This window comes from Corylus avellana, chromosome 3 (assembly GCF_965113065.1).
Source record: "Corylus avellana chromosome 3, dhCorAvel1.hap1.2, whole genome shotgun sequence".
NCBI classification, from domain to species: domain Eukaryota; kingdom Viridiplantae; phylum Streptophyta; class Magnoliopsida; order Fagales; family Betulaceae; genus Corylus; species Corylus avellana.
In genome coordinates this window covers 10,572,267-10,595,536 of record NC_142492.1, presented here as the reverse complement: position 1 = coordinate 10,595,536, position 23,270 = coordinate 10,572,267, and the positions used below count along the sequence as shown (strand labels likewise).

General features: G+C 34.6%; 2 protein-coding genes across 2 annotated transcripts; one reads left to right on the top strand and one right to left on the bottom strand.

Moving 5' to 3' along the window:
- Window positions 1-11,986: 11,986 nt before the first annotated feature.
- LOC132175767 (remorin) lies at window positions 11,987-16,327 on the top strand. Its single transcript, XM_059587814.2, has 5 exons — window positions 11,987-12,340; window positions 14,318-14,368; window positions 14,451-14,538; window positions 14,982-15,063; window positions 15,812-16,327. The coding sequence occupies exons 1-5, from the start codon at window positions 12,181-12,183 to the stop codon at window positions 16,010-16,012; spliced, it is 582 nt and encodes a 193-aa protein (XP_059443797.2). The 5' UTR covers window positions 11,987-12,180; the 3' UTR covers window positions 16,013-16,327.
- Window positions 16,328-17,713: 1,386 nt separating this feature from the next.
- LOC132174349 (nuclear transcription factor Y subunit C-1-like) lies at window positions 17,714-18,064 on the bottom strand. Its single transcript, XM_059586019.2, has one exon. The coding sequence runs from the start codon at window positions 18,062-18,064 to the stop codon at window positions 17,714-17,716; it is 351 nt and encodes a 116-aa protein (XP_059442002.2).
- Between the last annotated feature and the right edge of the window lie 5,206 nt (window positions 18,065-23,270).

The following is a 23,270-nucleotide window of genomic DNA, read 5'->3' as shown; positions in this document are numbered from 1 at the left end:
TTTAGGGTGTGAGCATGTGTACTAGAAATTAAGCAGCTACCAAGTTTCCCTCCCGACAAGTGACAAACAAACAACTTTTGTTTAGAAAATTAAAATTTAATCTCACTTTAATAATCATAATTAAGAGACCATGTGTATTTTTTTTTTTTTAATGTAATTTACCTTATTATCGATGATATATGCAGTAGATAGCATGCATAAAGGTAAAGATGAATGCCTTTTAAGGATTAGAGGTAAGAGAGAGAATGGTTGTCTGATAGTACTCGAAATGATGGCATGTTCTTTCCTTCTACGGAGCATTTAGTAACGGGGTATGACTTTGGCGAAGTGTTGTCAATAAATGGTGTGCGGTCTTAACCAGGTGTGGCGCCGAATTAGAGCCCTCACTAGGTGTGGTGTCAAATCATGGCTTAATAAAAAGTTATGGTTGTAATACGATGTTACGTCAAATTTTATATTCGCTGGTAGTTAGGACGAAACTGGGGTATTAATTACTTTTTGTGCCTCACTTACAGCGTTCTTTAAGCAACTGTTGTGCTGGTACGTTAACTTCTTGGTCCAACTGGGGTATGCAGTTTGGGCTTGGTCATGGGCTCTCAACTTGGGTTAGCTGAGTAGATATCTCTAGTATATCACATTATATAATTACTTACTTTCAGAACTTATTAAAGAAAGTGTGACTAGATTAAAACTCATTGGTATGTTCATATTAATTAAAGATCAGTTTGGTTTAGTACGAGAAAAATATATAGGATATCTTCTTATAATTTGAAAAGATGTATATAAATTCAGACCAAGTCTTTCTTTGAATTGAATTAGAAAAAAAGTAATGTAACTAAAAACATACATTAATTTAAAGGAAAACTTGTTCCTACAAATCCAATCCATAGATAATTTTCTGGTTTCATGTATTAACGTTATAACGAACATGCCATGGTTGTCCTAACCTTTACTTTGTTCTGCGAAGGAAAAATGTAAATTACATGTTAAATTAAGCTGTAACATGTGATTTCTGGTGAGGTTAGGTAGTCTCAAATCCCCAAGTCCAATGCATGTGGTGGTCGGTTAATTTGAAAATATCAAAAAAAAAAAAAAAAAAAAATTTTTTTGCACTGTCGTGCGTGGGCGTGCCACGCACGACGCGTGCTGCTAATCATGACTCCAGATAGATTGATTTACTCAAAGATAATTTAATAAACTACCGCCCCATGCCATTTTCTCTCTGCTTTTGCACGTGAAAGGATAAAGGAGATTAGAAGGAACAAAGTTAATCAGTCATGTAGCTAGCTTTAGACCTACTAGAGGCTAGCATCATGAGTTTGGATTGCCTACTGGAGATTTTTATTTTGTATAAAAATATACAATACAGATAATCTTCACCATTTATTTTTGAACAATACAATTTTTAATAATTTTTTCACATAGTCAAGCTAAACTCATATAACGACCTAACAATTTTTGACACAATCCGTAAATTTAATTAATACGAATCTAACATAAAATTAGTAAATCATGGTTAAAGAGTCTAACATTTTTAATTAAATTGATCGGATTAGGGTTGACATATATAATTTAATATTTATGTTTTGATATGACCTGAACCTAACATATTAAAATTTAAAACTTGTAATTTTTGACATAATTTAAGAATTCAACATGAATTATAGTTAAAAAATTTAACTCATTTAATTAAATAAATTGAATTATATATATATATATATATATATATATATATATAATTCAATTTATTTAATTAAATGAGTTAAATTTTTTAACTATAATTCATGTTGAATTCTTAAATTATGTCAAAAATTACAAGTTTTAAATTTTAATATGTTAGGTTCAGGTCATATCTATATATATATATATATATATATATATATACACAACTTAAAGTCCTACATAAATATGAGTCATATGACATTAAAAATAATTTTATAGTGCCACTGCTAAAAGCTAAAGCCGGATATAATTTCTTATGTAGTTCCTTTAAAACGGTGGGTCATGTTTACAGTGGGCTAGCGTTGGAGTTGGATTGGGACACGTCATTGTTTTTTTTTTTTTAATCAATTGTTCTTTGTTCTTCCAGAGTCTTGCATACTACAGGCAGACCTCTTCTTTTTTTTTTTTTTTATTATAATTATTATTTTTAAATTTTAAATTTTTTATTTTATTGAAAACCAGCAACGTGAACAACAGGGAAAGCAGAACTATGAGTCTATGACATTGATTATTCTTTGGGCTTTTCAATTCGAGAAATATTAGAATCTAATAAAAACTTCACATTTTATTCATAAAAGTCTATATGGCAAGATGTCATATCATATTTTTTGTGAAGGAAAAAAGATAAGACAAAAAAAAGATGATGTGGTACTTTACCACATGAACTTTTATGAATAAAATATGAAATTTTTATTAGATTCTAGTGTATCTCTTTCAATTCCCACGATTTTCCAAGAACATAAAAGTTGGGCTTTGACCATACATATAGCATTATTATTCAGCTTATGCATTGTAAGGTTTGCCTTTCACATTCCCCCATCTGCCAAAAAGAATGAATTGCTTCCAAGACATGCTATGGTTGAACTTTATTATTTTGGATTTAGAACATGTAAAATGGGGCTTAGAAAAGAAAAAGAAAAGGAAAAAGAAAATGGTGGTATATATAAATATATATTCTAACCTGTCATTGATTCCCACGATTTTCCAAGAACATAAAAGTTGGGCTTTGACCATACATATAGCATTATTATTCAGCTTATGCATTGTAAGGTTTGCCTTTCACATTCCCCCATCTGCCAAAAAGAATGAATTGCTTCCAAGACATGCTATGGTTGAACTTTATTATTTTGGATTTAGAACATGTAAAATGGGGCTTAGAAAAGAAAAAGAAAAGGAAAAAGAAAATGGTGGTATATATAAATATATATTCTAACCTGTCATTGAGTCATTATTTATATGTTATTATTTTTTCCTTTTATTAAGTTACTCTTTAATATTTGATCATTTTATTTTTGTATTTTTACAAAGAGTGTAGCCGCATATATACCGGGTATCAATTTTTATTTTAAAAAATAAAAAAATAAACACAGAATAGAATCCTACCTTATTTTGGACTCTACCCATGTATCAATTTTTAATTCGAGGTTTGACTCTCTTCCCTTCCTCGGCAGAAACAACCTCGTCTTCTTTTGCAAAAACAGCCCCTATCTCGGCAGAAACAGCCCCCTCATGGCGCAATCCAGTAACACTGCCGATGTATCATTCACGATGCCCAACATCGCGCATCTTTGTCAATCCAAACTTAATGATAGCAACTATCTCGGATGGGTCTTTCAATTTGAACCCATCCTCAAAACCAACGGTTTGATGGGCATTATTGATGGCTCCGAGTCATGCCCACCAAAGCTTATTCCATTAGCCGCTGACAAAACTACTCCGGATGTCTTAAACCCAAAATATATTCTCTAGGAACGAAAGGATCAATGCATTCTCAGTTGGTTCATTGCAACCCTAACTGCTCCACTTGTGCCTACTATTTATGGGTGTAAAACTTCCAATCAAGTATGGAACACCCTTACCACTCGTTATGCTTCTCCATCAAGGTCTCACGTCACTCAATTGAGATGCCAACTTCAGACTCTCAGACAAGGTAACAATCCATGTGTTACTTTATTGGTAGTGCAAAATCTCTGGCAGACCAGCTAGCTATCGCGCGACAGCCCCATCACCGATGATGACCTTGTATCCTACATCATAGGTGGATTAAGCTCCACCTACAATTCTTTTGTCATGACCTACTCCATGATAACAAAGAATGCCACTATGTCTCTTGAAGAATTTCAGTCTAAATTACTTGGACACGAACAACTCCTTGAACATCAGATTGCCACTGCCGAACGAAAATCTTATGCCATGACTGCTCAAAAGCCAGGTTACAAGCTGAGATTCAAGAACAACCAAAGGAAACCTTTCTCCAATTATAGAAATTCCTTGACTTTCAACGGATCTTCTGGTATACTCCCAACCCCTCCTTTCTCCCAAGGAAAAACTATTACTGGAAGCTCCAGCAACTACACTCTAAGAAGAAATTCTCCCAGCAACTACACTCCAAGGAGAAATTCTCAACCTAGTATCTTCTCATCCAACATACCTCTTTGTCAGATATGTGGCCACTCCAATCATCAAGCATTGGACTGCTTTCATCGCATGGATTATGCCTTCCAAGGACGACATCCACCATCTGAGCTTGCTGTAATGGTTTCTCAATCCAACAATCTACAAGATGAAGATGAATGACTTGCTGACAGTGGAGCCAATACTCACATTACTAATGACTTGGAGAATCTAACTCTGCAGCAACCATATGAGGGTGATGAGAGAGTAGCAGTAGGTAATGGTAGTAGACTTGGTATCTCTCACACTGACTCTTCCTCTTATCTTAGGTCAAATCAACTTCTACATTCAAAAATATCTTACATTGTCCTGATGCTACAACAAATTTACTTTCAATTAATAAATTTTGCCATGACAATGATTGTCATTTTAAACTAACTGATACATATTTCTTGATTAAGGAAAACCTCATAGGGAGGATCCTCCTGCAAGGGGCAAGTGAAGATGATCTCTACCCATTAAGGCTATAGCACTTCACCAAAAATAAAGTCAGAGCATTTACTGCACGAATTGGGATCAAGGTGTCTTCTTTAGTTTGGCACAACCGCTTAAGGCATCCAAGTCATCAAATCTTGCAGCATCTGCTACACAACTACTACCTTCCTGTGTCTTCAGTTAAGTCCAGTCAGTCTATTTGTGTTTCATGTCAATTAGGAAAGAGCAAAAAGTTACCTTTTACTGAGTCTAGTCGTGTCACCACTATTCCATTGGATCTTATTCATAGTGATGTATAGATTTCTCCTTTATCTTTAATCAATGGAAGCAAATGCTATGTTATTTTTATTGATGATTTATCTAGATACACCTAGCTATTTCCTCTTAAACTCAAATCAGATGTCTTTGAAACCTTTGTTAAATTCAAGTGTTTGATAGAAAATCTATTTTCCCTTAAAATCAAACAACTTCAAATAGATGAGGGTGGTGAATACACATCTCATAACTTTACTAAATTTATGTCAACACATGGTAATCTTCATCGAGTCACTTGTCCACATACATCTCAACAAAATAGAGTTTTAGAAAGAAAACATAGGCATATCATTGAATTTGGTCTTAGTCTTCTAGCTCAATCCCACCTCACTTCAAAATACTGGGTTGAAGCTGTCAGTATTGCCGTGTATCTCATCAATACACTGCCTACCCCAACTCTCCAAAATTCAAGTCTTTTCACCAAACTCTACAATAAGGAACCAAATTACACATTTTTAAAAACTTTTAGTTGTGCTTGTTATCCCCTCTTAAGACCCTATGCTAAACACAAATTGGAATTAAGAAGCAAACAATGCATCTTTCTTAGATACAATGCTCACCAAAAAGGTTACAAGTGCCTTGATCCTAGCTCCAATTGTGTATATGTCTCTAAACATGTTATTTTTGATGAATTGGTGTTTCCTGCACAAGGTAGAGCATCATTTTCATCCCCTAACGGATCATATCCTTCCCCTATAGGTATTGTTCTTGATCCTTCTCATTTTTACCATGTGAATAATTCTGATTCTATTATTGTTCACACCTCATCCCCAATCATCTTGCCTTCCCCAACACAAGTACATGTCCTAACAAACACTCCTGCTTCCCCCCTCTCCTTAAGGCATTCTTCTTCACCAACATCTGAACCCTCTACTCCCTTGCCTACCCTTACTGTCGAATTGCTACCACCTACACACACTAATTACTATCTTGATGAGTAATGCATTAAATTTTTTAAATGTTAATAATAATAATAATATTATGAATGATACATTGTTATTTATTGGTGATTCGTGAGTCTCGTGTGACGTGTCACACATACCTTCTTTGGAATATAAATAAATAAGATCCATTAACAATTTAACATCCATAACCTTTAAAATGGACAGTTGTCATGAGTCATGCCATTGACAAGCAAATTTCCACTTGCTCTCTTTCCTTTCTTTGAAAATTGCTCGTTATCTTTCTTCAGGGTTTAAAAGTTAGATTCTAGATTCAATGATCTCCGATAAATGCTATTCTTTTACGGTAATTAAATGATTATCATTTTCTTTTTATAATTTTATGGATAACTGGTTTTTTAATTTGACATTAGAGCATAGATCTTGATGAATAATGCGATTTTTTTTTTTTTGAAAATGAATCAATTGGCATTAATAAATAGAACATTTCTCAGAAATTTAGTACAATATCTCTAATACATTCAGGAAAAGTTTCACTCTTACTCTAGTCCTCACCAAGAGTTAAAGTCTTCTTAGCCAATCTATGCACCACTTCATTCCCTACTCGTTTGACGTGGTTTATCTCTCATTGCTGGCAGCTTCCAAGTAGGATCTTCGCATCATTCAAAAGCAAGCCATATTTGCTTCAACAGTTGCCTTCCTTCCTCATGGTGTGAATAACCTCCAAGAATCACCCTCCAAAATAATTAAATATTTATGTAATTCGCATCCTATTTTAATTAATTAAATATGTTATGTATTGGTCACTCTTTTTTTTTTTTTTTTTTTTTTTTTTAATTCAAGCATTCCAAAATTTTTGTTTATTCCCCTTATATATATATATATTTGTTTATTCGAAGTTGTTTATTGATTTAAAGACCGATTTTCACCAACATGTTATTCTAGTTGCATGTCATTCATATAACAGTCGACTGAATATCATTACTCTTAATGACTTAAACATGTAAACAATTATTATTTATTATTATTATTATTTTTTGAAATGAATAAAGCGACTTTGATATAGCAAAACAAATTAAGCACAACGCTCTACAATGATAATATTCAAAATACAGTGGGAGAATTTCCTCAATAAACCCTTGCTCCACGGTGAGAGTAAGCGCTTCTTTCGCAAGGCAATGGGCTGCTCTATTGAGGTGTCATCTAACATGATTAACCTTTTAGCTTTGTAGACAATTTAATACCCCTCAAGCTTCCTAAATAAGATGTCCATATATACCGACGCCAACTCCTATCAAATTTCCTGAGTGCAAGCATCACTTGGAAAACATTGCCTTCTAGGATCACCCTATAAAACCCTAGCTCACGACATTGTTGGACTGCTCTCAAAGCCGCAATTGCTTCTGCTATATCTGGTTCGGTGATGTGATCTCTTGGTGATGACATAGTTGCCAAAACCTCTCCCTTCCCATCTCTAACTATCACCCCAAGCCCCATCTTCATTCTATTTTTGTCCATAGCAGCAACCCAATTTACTTTAACAAAGTCATTTTTATAGGGGCTTTCCATCTTTGATCTTTTGTGTTTACCTTTATGATCACTTCATCTTTTTGAGAATTTGCTGTTTGATAAGACTCCAACAAATCCGTGGCACAACCAACCACATTGATAGAGGGACTAATCTTTTTCCCATAAACAAAGGTATTACGTCGAAACCATAATTGTCATGCAACCGCCGCCACAAATTTTATGTCTTCTATGTTCATGCATTGTTGAAGCTCCTCCCATATGAACACAAATTCCTCATGATTGATGCTCCTTTTTTGTATTTGACTATTGCACCTACTCCATATGTCCTTAGCTACCGAAAAATGTTAAATTTTAATGTGTATTTTCTAGGATCTATAGTTAATAATTTTATTCTTCTTGTTTTTAGTGATGCAGTGAGGAATTTATGGAAGTTTAAATGTGGGGGAACTCATTTGCACATGATGGATGACTCATATCATTCTCTCATTGTTTAGCCTTTCCACCTTACCACCTTCTATCGTGGTCATCTAACTATCACTACCGTCATTCAACCCACTTCATCTTCCAATGCAATCTTGCACCTTCCCATGAGACATTATTACCATTTCTTGCACAAATTCGTTGCTCTTCCTTGGTCTCATGAAAAGTCACACTTATCTTGTTAATTAAGTGTGAGAATACTCTAGAACCCTTCCCTAACCCTTATATATACCCTAGGCATGTTTCCAAACCTTTCATTCCATCATATCTCAACAAAACCTTCTCCTATCTTGTGCAAGTGTGGTCCAACCCAAGTTTTTCCATTGTTGTAATATTTCATAAGTAAGAAGTATATTTTCTCATATATTTTTTATCTTTCTTCTACTTTTGGTTGTGAGTCCTTGAGCTAGCGTGATTTTGTTGCATTACTTGAAAATTGGTTGTTCCTAATTTTTGGACACCTTATTTTTTCACAGATATCTCCATAAAACATGTCTTGTAGTTTCTGCTTCTAAACCACAAATGGGACATAAAAGATCATCAGTAATCTTCCTATGATACAAATTTGCTTTCGTAGCTAGTGCTATTCAGTATACTGTTATATAACTGTCATACAATTTAATAACATAACAATCTACTAAATAACGTTACCTTGTTGTTATAAAAATAATATCTCATATAATGACAAAAGCAACAGCATTGGAGTAAGACATAGCAAATGCAATTTGAGTTAGTTGATATATATTTCATTTAAGAACCCTTCCCAATCTCACATCATATAGAAGGGATCTGAGAGCACATCATAGTTGATATAATATTGAACCCTCCTCACAATTTGCCTCTTAACACTATCATATATGTATAGTATTTTGATGTTTGGCCCTAAACCAAAGGCCTTTGCCCCCTGCCCATAGATTAAATTGAAATAAATTCTTTCATTCTAATTTAAAGAAAAATATTTATAAACCCATAAAAAAAATATTATAAATCATTCATCCTAAACCCATCAAAATAGGTCTTGTACTTAATATACTATAATATTCACAAATTGAGTTACCCCTCAATCGGCTGGAAACCATGCCTCATGAAGAGGATGTCGTGTGTAAATATATATATTTTGATATGTCCGCACAACAGGGGGGAGGGAGATTTGAACTAATGACCCCCGCTTTATTAGGCGTGATCCCACCATGTCTAGATACATCATATAATCATAAAATTTGGCTTCCTAATATAATTGTTTGGCACACTCTAAAGATTTAATTCTTTTATAAGCATATTTACTTGAAAATTGTGATTTAAAAACTCAAAAATGTTGAATGACACTTATCACTTATTAGAGTAGGTTGAAAGAAATTTCTTCCGAACCAGTTTAGAGGAAATTTGTGTCCTTTAGGTTATTTATATGGATTTTAGTGTTTATTTTCTAATGATAATTTTTTTTTTTTTTTGAATGATAATTCATTTTCTGGTGAGAAAAAAATACACTAAAGTCATATATATTTATGGTCTTGGGCATATTTAATTTAAAGCACTTTAAAAAGAGTATTTTCATAACACTTTAATAGTGCCATTTGTAACGGCAGATTCAGAAAGCGTTATGAAAGAGAGTTTTTAATGCAGCTTATAGGTATTGAATATTGATGAAGAGGATAACTTCTATAATATCAGCTCCTTTGTGTCTACCAATAAGAATAGGCTACCTAAGATTATTGCACCATTTCAAATAGGCACCAAAACGCCAAATTATATACGTTTTTTCATTTTTTTATTTTTTATTTTTAAGAAATTGCAAGAGGGCAGAGGTGGCCCACGCGGACCACCCATGCAGATCTGAGGTGGCTGGAGATGAGCTGGGGATGGTCGCACGGCCATCCCCAGCCCATTTAGGGTGGCCAACGAGCCACTCCATGGGTGGGGGTGGCCGAGCGGGCCAACCCAGCCCATGGGGTAGCTCGCCGGCCACCCCAAATCTGCTGGAGGTGACCGTGCGAACCACCTCTGCCCATGGGGAGGCTCGCCGGCCACCCCAGATGGGTTGGGGTGGATAGTGCAGCCACCCATGGCCAAAGGCCGCCCCTACCTCCCTTTGCGTGGCTGCTGGGCACCCCAAGTGGGGGCTGGCCACCCCTTTGTTTTTTTTTTTTTTTTTTTTTTTTAAAAAAAATTAATTGATTTTTTAATTATTTTTCTTGTTATATTTTGTATAATCTGGTGCGATAGTATTTATTTCTTAAACTTAGGATTTTCCTGATACGCTGAGGTATCAATGGTTGATTGGTGGGCACAAAGTAGCTGGTTTACAATAGCTCTTTATAGAAGGTATTATTGAATATATCCCTTGAATATATGTATTATAAAGTAATAACTATAGAATATCATAAATTTGTACTCGTTTGTTGATTTGAGACAAAAAAAATTTCTAAATTTCATCTATCGTTTTTACTTTTATGGTCTGAGAAATGGGAAATAAAATGATTTTGTTTGATAACATTTTGTCTTCTTCCTTAAAAAGCATGATTTTGTTTGTTATTGTGTTTTGTGAGTATTTTTCATCTTTAATTTTAAAAAAAAAGGTTAAATACCTCAAACCCCCCCTAGGGTTTAGTAATTTTATTTTTTCCTCTCTAGGGTTTCACTTTTATCACAGGACCCCCTGTGGTTTTGATAAAGGACCAATTTAGTTCATCCGTTAGTTGACCATTAAGACTGACACGTACACCAATTAGATATTGACATGTGACACCTATTTAATTTAATTTTTTTTTTTAAAAAAAAAAAAAAGAAAAGGAAAAAAGGCCACCCCCTTGGCCATTTGGGGGTGGCCCCTTTGGCCATGGGGGTGGCCAGGCCACCCCCATCTGGCCGGATAGGGGTGGCCGAGCCACCCCCTGGGCACCAGGGGTTGGCTCGGCCACCCCCTTGGGCTCCAAGGGGGTGGCCGAAACCACCCCCAAGGCTCCATGGGGGTGGCCGAGCCACCCCCAGTGGGTTTTGGGGGTGGTTTCGGCCGCCCCCTTGGAGCCCAAGGCCACCCCCAAATGGCCAAGAGCCACCCCGAGTTTTTTCATTTTCTTTTTTTTTTTTTTTTTTTTTAAAAAAATACATTTTTTTTGTTAATTAAATAGGTGCCACGTGTCAACATATGATTGGTTCACGTGTCAGTCTTAACGGTCAACTAACGGATGGACTAAATTGGTCTTTATCAAAACCCAGGGGAGTCCTGTGATAAAAGTGAAAGCCCAGGAAAGAAAAAATAAAGTTGCTAAATCCTAAGGGGGTTTGAGGTATTTAACCCATAAAAAAAATATTTTTCTGTGATATAAATTGTTTGTTAATGTTTCAATCTTACCTACAAGCTAGTTTCTGATTGGTAATTTATACATTAAAAACTATCTTGTAAATTGATGAGTCATGCATTCGATTTTTCTAAATAATTAATAATAAACTAAAATGATGAATGTTACATGTTGGTGATTCGTGAGCCTCATGTCATACATACATACCAATACCATCTTTGGAATATAAATAATAAATATCCATTAATACGTGTAACCTTTGAAATGGACAGTTTGTCATGAGTCATATTGTCATTGACAAGCAAATTTCCACTTGCTTTCTTTCCTTTCGTTGAAAATTGCGTTGCCTTTCTTAAGCCTTCGAAAGTTATCACTCTTTCGTAAGCCGTGGAATTCAAGGCCGGCTGGGCCTGGGTAGATTTTGACGTGTAATTAATTAATTTAACTGAGATATTTTTTTAATATTAAAATATTAATTTTCATTTTTATACAGTTATTTAAAAATCAATTTTATTATTATTTTTTTCTTAAAATTGCAGTGTAGTATAAATGGGACCTTAATTATTATTTTTAAATGGAAGGGGCCATAATTGTTTTTATTAGATTAACCACATAATTTTTTTTTTTTTTTTTTTTTTATATAAATATTACCAATATTATTAATTACTATCATGTAAGAGCCGGCCATATCGAGACTTTACAAAGTAATGCATCTCATTGGCATATATAAGGTAAACATTTTTCAAAAATAAATAAATAAAAGAGAGAAAAAGAATATCTTTTCTTGGGAAATTGTTAACGGGTATTTTGTCAGGAAGCGAGTCCTATATCTACCAACAACTACAACCACCTCGCAAGTGTACTTTCCAGCAACATTTGCAAGAGTTGCTTCCTCTGTTTCCAATCCATCTTGTAGGAGTTTCTCTGTAATTGGTGCCACTTGGTGTTCTGTTTCAATTACTCTGTTACTGTAGCTTTTCTTTTGCTCTTTTGCTCTTTTGGGGTGGTGCTTCTGAACCGTGGCTAAATTAAAAGAATACGTTATGGAAGAAGAGGGGACCCAGAAAGTTGATCATCAAGAGCCTGCACCATCGGTTGAAGAAAAGGGAAAAGTAGAAGAAGAGAAAGCTCAAAGCGACGTAGCTGAAGAGAAGGCTGTGATCCCACCTCCTGAACAGAAGGCCGTTTCTGCAGTTAATGAAAGTATGTGTTCTCTGTCTCTGTCTTTGTCTCTGTTTCTGTTTGGTTCTTGAGAAAACTGAGCCAGGAAAATGGAACTTTTGATTGAATATTTGTGTTGTAATCTGAGTTGGGTCGTAGTTTTTTGTTTTCTTGTTTGTAGTTTGTGGAAAAGTCTAGGCCTTGAGCTTTAAGTAATTAAGTTTGAATTATTTTCTTCTATCTCAATTTCTTTTGTTTGCAACCAAACGGATTGCTAGTGCTAGTATTCTTTGCTTATTATGCGATCAATTCCTTGATTTTTTTTTTTGGGTTCTAATTTTCTGCTTTGTTCAATAAAGCTTTAATTTTTTTACCATTTAGATCGTAACTTTGCCAACTCTTTTTGTAAAATGAGGAGATTTTGAGGCCTCAAAACCTTAATCATGGTTTTACATGTTTGATAAAGCAAAGGACAATAAAAAAAAATTAAAAAAAAAAAATCTGCTTATTTAGCCTAATTCTTTCATTTAGAATATTAATTAAATTATTAAATCAATTATTTTCTATAAGAACCCTACTCCACAATCATGGTTCATTTCAATTAAATATTTCACTTGTTGGGTCTATCTTATTAAGGAAAAGTTTGGGCTCCCACGTCGGTGTATGTTAAAATATTAATTAAATGATTAAATCAATCATTTTCTATAAGCTTAAGTTTTTGTGATAAGTGATAATTTCCCATTTCATTTTATGATACTTCTACCCAATTACATGGTTGATTTGGTTCGCAGAGCCAGGTTCCTTTCGAGGGTTGTCTTTTAGTTGAGAATGCTTTTATGCAAAATTGTCATGCAAGAGCATCTCCAAAATACCAAAAAATCTATGAATTCTATCTATTAAGACCCCAAAACTCCATTCCAAAAGACTCTTTAAAAACTTTAAACCATGTAAAACTACAGTGGCTCTTTAAAAAAATAAACAACCATTGTAGCAGTAGCACTCTTATGTATTTCTATTGAGATAAGCAACAGGTTGTCTTGATTTGCTTGAGTAGGATAATACTGCAAATGCTGTCCTTTTTCTTTTTCTTTTTTAATAAGGAATTTTCCCCAAGGGGAGTGGGGAGGGGCGATTCGAACTTTCCCAGCCGATTGAACTATCCTATGAAAATGCTATTTTAAATGATGACAAGTCTTAACATTACAATACTCTGTTCATAATGAGTTCCTTATCTTTGTTCCTTTCGAAGCTATAGATGTGGGAAATCATTCCATTGATAATCAAAGGTAGGAATTCATTGGAGACAAGGTCTTATGAACCTGAATATCAACTGTGTAACATCTTAGGTTCTTAGAGGAAACATGAGCCTCCTTGAAACATATGTTTGGAAAATAAACTTCTATTCTTAATTTTATTCAAAAACTTGATTTAAACAGACATAAGCCATAACGAAGACTCAAAGACTCCCAACTCCAATTAAACAAACACAGAGAGACCCAACCAAATGCTACTCCATGACTTATTCGAAGAGGTTTGCAGAGATTCGGTCTTCGATCGACTGCTAAGCACCCGAGGAATTTAACACAAGGGTAGTGTTGTTGTAAAATTTTTCAGCTGATAGGGTATATTCAGATTCCTAACAGTGATTTGGTGGCTGGAAAGCTTGGAAACTGAAAGTAAAAGGAAAGCCAATAAACTAGGATGTGAACCAATTGCCCCCAGATCATAAGTTCTTAGAAAATGGGTTCTAGTATAAGCCTCTACTATAAACATGGGTGAAAGTTGTCTTCTTCAAGTGTTTTAGAACATTGGAATTTCATTGAAACAAAGAGTATGCAAGCCACTCAACCAATGTGACCGAAAACTTGCTGCGGCTAACAAAGAGTTTGCAGCTAAAGCTAACCAACTATTTTATTTCCATTATTTTTTTAGGTGAGACCATTTAATGATTCAAGTCTCCATCAGTGTGTTGCTTCTTCATTCCTTATCTAATTCTGTTTGAAACTCTCATCATGGCAGAGGTTACAGATATTGCTGTTATCAAAAGTACAGGGGGTTCGGCCGACAGAGGTATATGCCTAAAGTTCTGCTTTTATGCATTAATTACTTGATTATGAGAGAGATAGATGACTCTTATCATATGCTTTTTCAGATGCTTTGCTTGCACAGGTTGCAACTGAGAAAAGGTTTGCTTTAATTAAAGCATGGGAAGAAAGTGAAAAAACAAAGGCAGACAACAAGTAAGAGGCCATCTCAAATTTTCTATCAGTTAATTTTGGTTTGGCAGAAGTATTATTGCACTAAATCACATTCTTCAGGTCTCTTGGTCTCCACAAATTTGATAAAACTTTCTACTTGTCTTGTCAAATTTCATTATGCTCTTCATAAGAAGCTGATCATATGCTTTGGTAGTTAATGCTACTTATATAGTTTGTGGTGGACTTGAAAGGTTTAATTGTTCCAGATTTTGGTTAAACTATCTAAGTTGCTGGCCATGGCCAACTCGCATTATCTTTTCTAAGCAGAAGGATCGTTTCCTTTTATTTTAGTCCAAGTTGATCCTAGAATCAAAGGAAGTGATTCCAGGAATCAAAACCTGAAATTTAGTTTCATACATTCTCGATGTCTTTCTCCATGATGCACTTTTTTTCTACATGATTAAAATAACTCAGCATTGCAACAGGGCATATAAAAAGCTCTCCGCTGTTGGATCATGGGAAAACAGCCACATAGCTTCTGTAGAAGCACAACTCAAGAAGATTGAGGTAATAAACTCTGTTGGATTGTTTACATTCATTATTTGTGTCTGTTGCTCCCTGATGCACAAAAACACTGCAAGCTCGGATAAGGACAATGATTATTCCTTTTTTTTTTTCTTTGGTGTGATTGTTTTATGGATTATTTTACTAAGTTACCAAAGTGAAAAACTAGGAGGGTGCTATTCTTCTCTCTATAATCTGGTCTAGGGCTGTGCAAAATAACCGCCTACCGCTTGCTGGCCGAGTATCGACCGAGAACCGACCGACACTTACCAATGCCATTTAACCGATGGCCGGTAGGCGGTAAACTTTTTCTATTTCTAACAAACTCAGTTTGGTAGGCGAAATAACATTTTCTAACCAAACCGACTTTACCGACCAACTTTTCCATTTCTTTACTTAATGACATTACCGACTGTCACCATAATCATGTCAGTAATGGAAAATAAAGTTGGCGGAATAATTCTGTGAAAATTCCGACTTTACCGACCATGGTGATGCAAAATGTGAAAATCTCATTTTCGTAACCGAATTATCCGACTCCAAGCCCTAATCTGGTCATATAGATTCTGCATTTGTGTTTTGTTGGCAATATATCATGCTAAAGTGCCATTTTGCAGTTCCCATAAGATTAAGTCCTATGGCCTTTTTGTTTCTAACTTTCTTTGCATATCTTCAAGCATATGAATTACCTATTATACCATCGATAGAATCACTTGATTAACAAGCATTTGGCAAACCTCTTGTGTAACAGGAAAAATTCGATAAAAAGAAGGCAGAGTATGCTGAGAAAATGAAAAACAAAGTGGCTGATTTACACAAGGAAGCGGAAGAAAAGAGGGCAACAATTGATGCTAAACGAAGAGAAGAATTCCTTAAGGTAGAGGAGACAGCTACAAAGTTCCGTGCTTCTGGATATATACCTAAGAAAATCCTTGGATGCTTCAGCTACTAGCTTCTCTGCCAAATAACACACAACAATAATAAAAGAGAAGTCCATCGGAATTGAGTTTGCCCATTTTCTTCTCTGGCTTGGTTTTTCATTTGTTGTATCATCTGCAAGTCTAAAGTTGGTTTTGAGTGTTTTTTGTCATCGTATAGTATGTTTTTGTGTTTGTATGTGTGAAACAAAACTTCCAATTTCTTTTATTTATTTTTTTTTTATTTTTTGAAATAGTAATAAGAATTGATTGATATGATATGAGTTTTGAATTTTTTGTGAGAGAAAGTTAAGAGAAAAGTAAGAATTGATTGATGTAATATAAACATGAAAGAGTTTGAGAAAAATGAAAACAGTTGTTTGGTATTGAAAAGAGATGAGTTTGAATTTTTTTTTTTTTTTTTTGAACTAATGAGATTCTAAGACCTCTTCCACGGCTTGGAGTAATACAATTATTATTTCAAATTTGCGTGACCTCATGTTCTCAACAAAATTGCACCCAAATCTTACACTGTTTAAGGAGGATCTCTAGAGAATCTCCTTGTGGGTTATGTTCTTTGGATTTGTACTGGTTTCTCAGTGGCCTGAGCTATATATGTGGCCGGTGATATTGGTAGACCCTTTGGTAATGATTGTTCACTTTCTCAGTAGCAAAAGTGCTTCTTCACATCTGCGCTCGTCAAGCCAACTTTCCTCTTTGGGAGGTGAAACAACAATTGAGAAGCTCAATGGAAGGTTTTTTATTTATTTTTTATTTTTTTAATGGTATTACCTTTAAATTTTTAATCGAGAACTTGACCAAATAGAAAGAATGAGTAGTTTACATGAGTGTCACGCGGCATGACATGGTAAAAAAATTTGACATATAAATTTAAGTGTTTAGTAATTGATGTTATAAATGTTATATATATGAATTGTCACGTCAATTAGTAAAGAAGTTAAAATAAAGGTTGTAATACACCTAAAATTAACAACCCCAATTATATATGAATCAACATAATTCTTTTAACTCATACATGCTTTGTTTTTTATAAGTAGATCAAATAAAGATTACAAACATGAAAAACAACAGAGAGTTGGACAACTCAACAATAAGGTTAAAAACAAAAACAAAGCAAATAAAAGAAAAGAAGAAATGTATTAAATGAATGACGTAATCCTATGCATTCTTCGGGTAAGGACATGGCCATCTAAAGATTCTTCAACCATATCCAAACCTCTAGAGAAATGACGTAAATAGGGACATGGCCATCTAAAGATTCTTCAACCATATCCAAACCTCTAGAGAAATGACGTAAATAGGGACATTACCCTCAAAATACCCTTGAACCCTACCCCAACGCCTATTGGGTAACATCTAACAACGGGAGGCAAAGACAACAAGAAAGCAACATAAACACGAAAATAAATACAGAAAACAACATCGGTGGAGGGCAGTATGGGGGAAGGCAACACGGAAACGGTTGAAGGCCAACGAATGTAAGCCACTCACTAACGCATGAAGACCACGGGCCAGCAATGGATGCTAGGAAGCAGTAGAAGGCTTCGGGAGATTGGTAGCAATGGTGGAGGCCGGGTGGCAGAGCAGAGGAAACGAGGCGTCGCGCGTGGCGTAGCACTGCACACGCTTTTAGCTCATACATGCTTTGTTAAATACGAAGGAAAAAAAAAATGGCATTGGATTTGCTCTTGAAAGAAGAGATCTTGGCCCTAACCCTAAGACACCAATGTCTCTCTTTCCACAGGGGCCAAGTCCAGAGGATTATTAGAATCAGACACCAAATTGACAAGAAAGTCAAAGATATCAGTGGCTAGAACAGCTGAGGCCACGTCCTCTTTGTGAAGGGTCTTTTTCTTTCTCTGCATGGCCACCGTCCAAGACCTTTGCGTCAGTTCCTCTATGAACAGCTCACAAGCCTTGGAGAAAACAATCGGGGCCTCCCCAGATACCATCTTGACGTCGTCCCCAGACTTCTTCATGATCTTCTTTATCCTCGCCAACGGCAAAAAGTGCGGCCCACTTCTGCCGCCGGAGACTACTCCTGAATATATTCCGGCTTGCCTCATGATCTTCTTGGCCAAGAAAGATAGGATTATAAGATTGGTGTGAGCCCATCAATTGAAGTTAAATATATTTATAAAGGAGGCTATGTGAAGAAATTAGGGAGTTGTACGGCCGGCCGCCAGCCTATACTTAAGCCGGCTAAAATCCATGTAATCACTTCAATTACTAGTATATGATAAGGCATTTTTAGTTAGGGTAGTAATTTCGTGTTAATATGTGTCGTGTTAAAAATATAACTCGACTCATGTAATAAAACGGTTTAGGGTCTATTTAGGTGTGCGTTTGATGGGTTTAAAAGTATGTTTAATACTCGGGTTAAATACCTCAAACCCCCTAGGGTTTAGCAACTTTATTTGTTCTCCCATGAGGTTTCACTTTTATCATAGGGCCCCCCTGGGGTTTTGATAAAGACCAATTTAATCCATCCGTTAGTTGACCGTTAAGACTGACACGTGGACCAATCAGATGTTGACACGTGGCACCTATTTAATTTTTAAAAAAAAAATGTTTTTTTTTTTTTTAAAAAAAAAAAATAAAAGGAAAAAACTGGGCCAGCCCCTTGGCCATTTGGGGGTGGCCGAGCCACCCCCTTTGGCCATGGGGGTGGCCTGGCCACCCCCATTTGGCCGGATGGGGGTGGCCGAGCCACCCCCTTGGGCTCCAAGGGGGTGGCTGAAACCACCCCCAGAACCCACTGGGGGTGGCTCGGCCACCCCCAAGGCTCCATAGGGGTGGCCGAGCCACCCCCAGTGGGTTCTGGGGGTGGTTTCGGCCACCCCCTTGGAACCTCGGCCACCCCCTGGAGCCACCCCCTTTGGCCATGGCCACCCCCAGTTTTTTCTTTTTCTTTTTCTTTTTTTTTTCTTTTTTTTTTAAAAAAAAAAAACATTTTTTTTTGTTAATTTAAAAAAAATTAAATAGGTGTCACGTGTCAACATCTGATTGGTCCACGTGTCAGTCTTAATGGTCAACTAACGGTTAACTAACGGATGGACTAAATTGCTCCTTTATCAAAACCCCAGGAGGTTCTGTGATAAAAGTAAAACCCTAGGGGGGAAAAAATAAAGTTGCTAAACCCTAGGGAGGTTTGAGGTATTTAACCCTTAATACTCAAAAAATTCGTTTAAAGAAAAAAATACCTGTTTGGTAAAAAAAAATTAAAAACGCTTTTAAGGGTTTAAAAAACTTAAAAATAGTCAAAACGTACTTTTGATAAAAGTTTAAAATTGAAGCTTTTGTCAAAAAGTACTTTTTAACTTAAACACTCTTAGTCCCCTCGACCATAACTTGTTAATATCGTATTTGATTCGCGTCAAATCTTATATATACACACTTTGTTGCCTTGAGAAGAGTTTGGATATATATGGTGATTGCCTAGTGAAAAAACAAAAAGATAGACTTAAAAGTGGTCTTTCAGACAATTGCAAATTAAAGAATACAATAACATCATTGAAATGGCAACAACAATATGAGTCCACCATTTTTTGTCATAAGCTGATTTATTAAATCAAACAATCCTAATTTATATGCAATAATGTCCACAATATGTCTAAAATGAAATTGTAGGCTTTGAAGTTGCTTAAGGGCCCGTTTGGGAGTGCGATTTCAATAAGTGCGATTTTAAAAATTGTGTTTTTAAAAATTGCGTTTTTTAAATCTCTACTTTTTAAAATCCCACAGGCGTTTGGTAAAACATACTAAAAATTACTTTTTTTTATCAATTGAGTGTTTGGATAACATTAGCATATAATTGCGGTTTCATGACCAAATTACCAATGAGGATGAACAAGACAGAGAGGATGAAGAAAAAAAAAAAAGAGAAAAGAAGGGTTTTAATATATTTTAAGTGGATATTCTTGGTATTTTTTTCATTCCCGTTCTAAAAAAGGTAACTATTGTGCCAAATATCTTTTTAATAGAAATCGTGATTTTGTTTTAAATTCGCACTTTTTCAAATAAGCACCCTCTAATCAGCTTATGGAAATCGCAGATTTTTTTGCGATTTTAAAATTTGCGTTTTTAAAATCGCAATCCCAAACACCCTAAAGCTACGATTTGGTTTAAAATCGCAGATTATTTTTTTAAAAACGCACTCTCAAACGCACCCTAAGCCTAGCTAGCTACTAGTTAGCCACTTTCCCTAGAAAGTCAATGAAGCAACGTCACCGTTATATGCAATAATTGTCGACCGTTGAGTTGTATTTTGGTTGATCATTCAGGACAAATATAACTTTTGGATTTTTGGGTCACCCCAACAAGCCTTATATTTGTATATATATTACCCTAGCTAGCTACTTCAAATCAACGAAAAATGTCATTAAAAAAAAAAAAAAAAAAAAAAAAACGAAGCGTCATCTTTTCTTCATATATATGCAGCAGTCTGTCCACATTAGGCTGATTTTTTTTTTTACTTTTTTTACTTTTTTTTTTTTTTTTTTAATCATGACAATGTTAAATTACCAGTTATTTTAAAAGTTTAAGTTAATAAGAAGATGTAAATTTAATTACTTAATCAATGCTTTAACACTCACTCTCACATGTGGGCTCAAACTTCCTTTGAATATGTGAGGCCCAATACATGAAATTAAATATTTAATTTAAATATGAGTGATTTGCTGGAGTCAAAGTTTGATTTCAAGATCTTTGGCTATAATACCATATTAAATCATTACTTATCCCAAAAGATTAAGTTTGTAAGAAGAGATAAATTTCATCACTTAATCAATGCTTTAGTAGATAACCTTTTGGTTTCTCAACTAAGGGCTAAAGACTTACACAATCACTACAAAAAATCTACTCATCAGGGGCGATCTCATTAGGGGCGACTGCAAAGTGGACGCTAATGACCACCCATCAGTGTCCACTTTCAAAAGTCGACACTAATAGGTGATTATTAGCGTCCACCTTACAGTAGACGCTAATATACCGGCGGGAATTATACTAGAGGTGGGAAAACAAGTAGGGGCGACAAAATAACTATTAGCATCGACAAAAGTTGACGCTAATAATAAAACTATCAGCGTCCACTATAAGTAGACGCTAATAGTCCTATATAACAATAAAAAAAAATTAAAAAATTAAAAAAAAAAAATTGAAACTAGAAGCTCAATAGCGTCCACTTTCTAAAGATATGTCATTAGCGTCCAATTTTGTGGATGCTAATGCTCTTGTAGAAAAATAAAAAAATAAAAAACAAATGAAACTATAAGATCAACAGCTTCAACAGAGAGTGGACGCTGATGATGGATCAATAGAAAGTGGATGCTGAAGATATGTCATCAGCATCCAATTTAATGGACGCTAATGCTCTTGTAGAAAAATAAAAAAATAAAAAACAAATAAAATTACAAGATCAACAGCGTCCACAGAGAGTGGACGATGATGATGGATCAATAGCGTCCACTTTGAAAGTGGACGCTGAAGAAATGTCATTAGCGTCCAATTTAGTGGATGCTAATGCACTTGTAGAAAAATAAAAAAAAAAAATAAAAAACAAATAAAACTAGAAGATTATAGGTTCAGTTGAACATCTAAAAATGATAAAATGTCATTTATACCCTCAAAACTTTTTATAAAATTATACATTTTCTCTTAATTTGAAATTAAAATTAATTTTAAAAAATGAAAAAAAATAAATTAATTTAAATTTATTATAGTCACGCAATAAACTTGACACAAATTGAAGATTCGATTTAACATCCGATTGATCTTAGTGCATTAGTTCGATTGATCGTGATAAGATCAAATGATTGATCAAACTTAAAACAAATTGAAGGTTCAAGTGATGATAGGATCAAGTGACGATCCAAATTGAAACAATTGAAATTAAGGCTCGTTCAAACATCCGATTGTTCCTAGTGCATTTGTTCGATCGATCGTGATAGGATCAAATGATTGATTAAACTTGAAACAATTGAAATTGAAGGTTTGATCGAATATCCGATCAATCATAATGAATTAGTTCGATTGATCATGATAGGATTAAATGATTGAAGCAATTGAAAGTAAATGTTTGATCAGACATCCGATTGGTCCTAGCTAGGGCATTCGTTCGATCGATTGTGATAAGATCAATAATCGATCAAACTTCAAACAAATTAAATGTTCGATCGAACATTGAATTGAACTCTAAGCATTTTATATTATATTAATGCATTAGTTATATTGATTGGGATACAATCAATAGAACTTGACATGATTGAAGGTTCAATCAACATCTAATAAGATCAATTCCAATCGATACTAGTACAACATTAGTCGAATCGATCGTAATGCGATCAAATGATCTATTAAACTCTTTGGATTTTGTATTATCTTTATATATTAGTTATATCAATAGTGACAAGTTCAAGAATATTTCACCAATTTGATGCAATATCCCCCTCCATTCGAGTTTGGCGTTAAAATGTTAAATTACTACATATCTTAAAAATTTAAGCTAATAATTAATTATAAGATAAATATCACCTTAATGATCTTTTATACTAAAAATGTATTAACTTTAAATTTGTAGTTAATATTTTAATAATAAAAACATATTTAATATTTCACTCATCGAACATATAATTTGACGCAATATCTCCCTCCATTAGGATTTGGCGTTAAAATGTGAAATATATATTATCTTAAAATGTTAAATTATTAATTAATTATAAGATAAATATCACATTATTAAGTAATTATAAGATAAATATCACGTGAATTATCTTTTTCCCTAAAAATGATAAAATTTCCTTTATACCCTTATACCTTTATAAAATTCTAAATTTACACTTAATTTTAATTAACATTATTTTAAAAAAATTAAAATAACTTTTTTAAAAAAAAAATTTTGAAGATTTTTTTTTTTTTTTTTTTTTAATTTTCAAGGTGACCCACCTAGGTCACTCGTGAAACATTTTGGCTCTGGCCTTTTCCCTAATTTTCTTTTCCCCATTTTCCCTATTCTTCTTCGTCTCTGTAGATCAGAAATTTTCCCTCTTCTTCGTCTCTGACCTTTCCCTCTTCTTCATCTCTCATGTTTACCCTTGATCTTATCTGCAATCGGCGCTCACGTTGGGTCTCTTCATCTTCTTCTTTGATCTCAAACGTTCTCCCTCTGATCTCCTCTGCAATCCGTGGCCAGCACCCTAGAACCCGCAGGTTTGTAATTATTCTTTCCCTCACTCTCTCATCCTCCACCATGTATTCCGTTTAATGGTTCTTCTC

Excerpts from the sequence above, each read along its gene's own strand:
- LOC132175767 (XM_059587814.2), top strand. The coding sequence starts at position 12,181 with ATGGAAGAAGAGGGGACCCAGAAAGTTGATCATCAAGAGCCTGCACCA. Across the intron at positions 14,369-14,450 it reads AGGGGGTTCGGCCGACAGAG|ATGCTTTGCTTGCACAGGTT; the intron begins GTATATGCCTAA and ends ATGCTTTTTCAG. Across the intron at positions 14,539-14,981 it reads AAAACAAAGGCAGACAACAA|GGCATATAAAAAGCTCTCCG; the intron begins GTAAGAGGCCAT and ends GCATTGCAACAG.
- LOC132174349 (XM_059586019.2), bottom strand. The coding sequence starts at position 18,064 with ATGAGGCAAGCCGGAATATATTCAGGAGTAGTCTCCGGCGGCAGAAGT.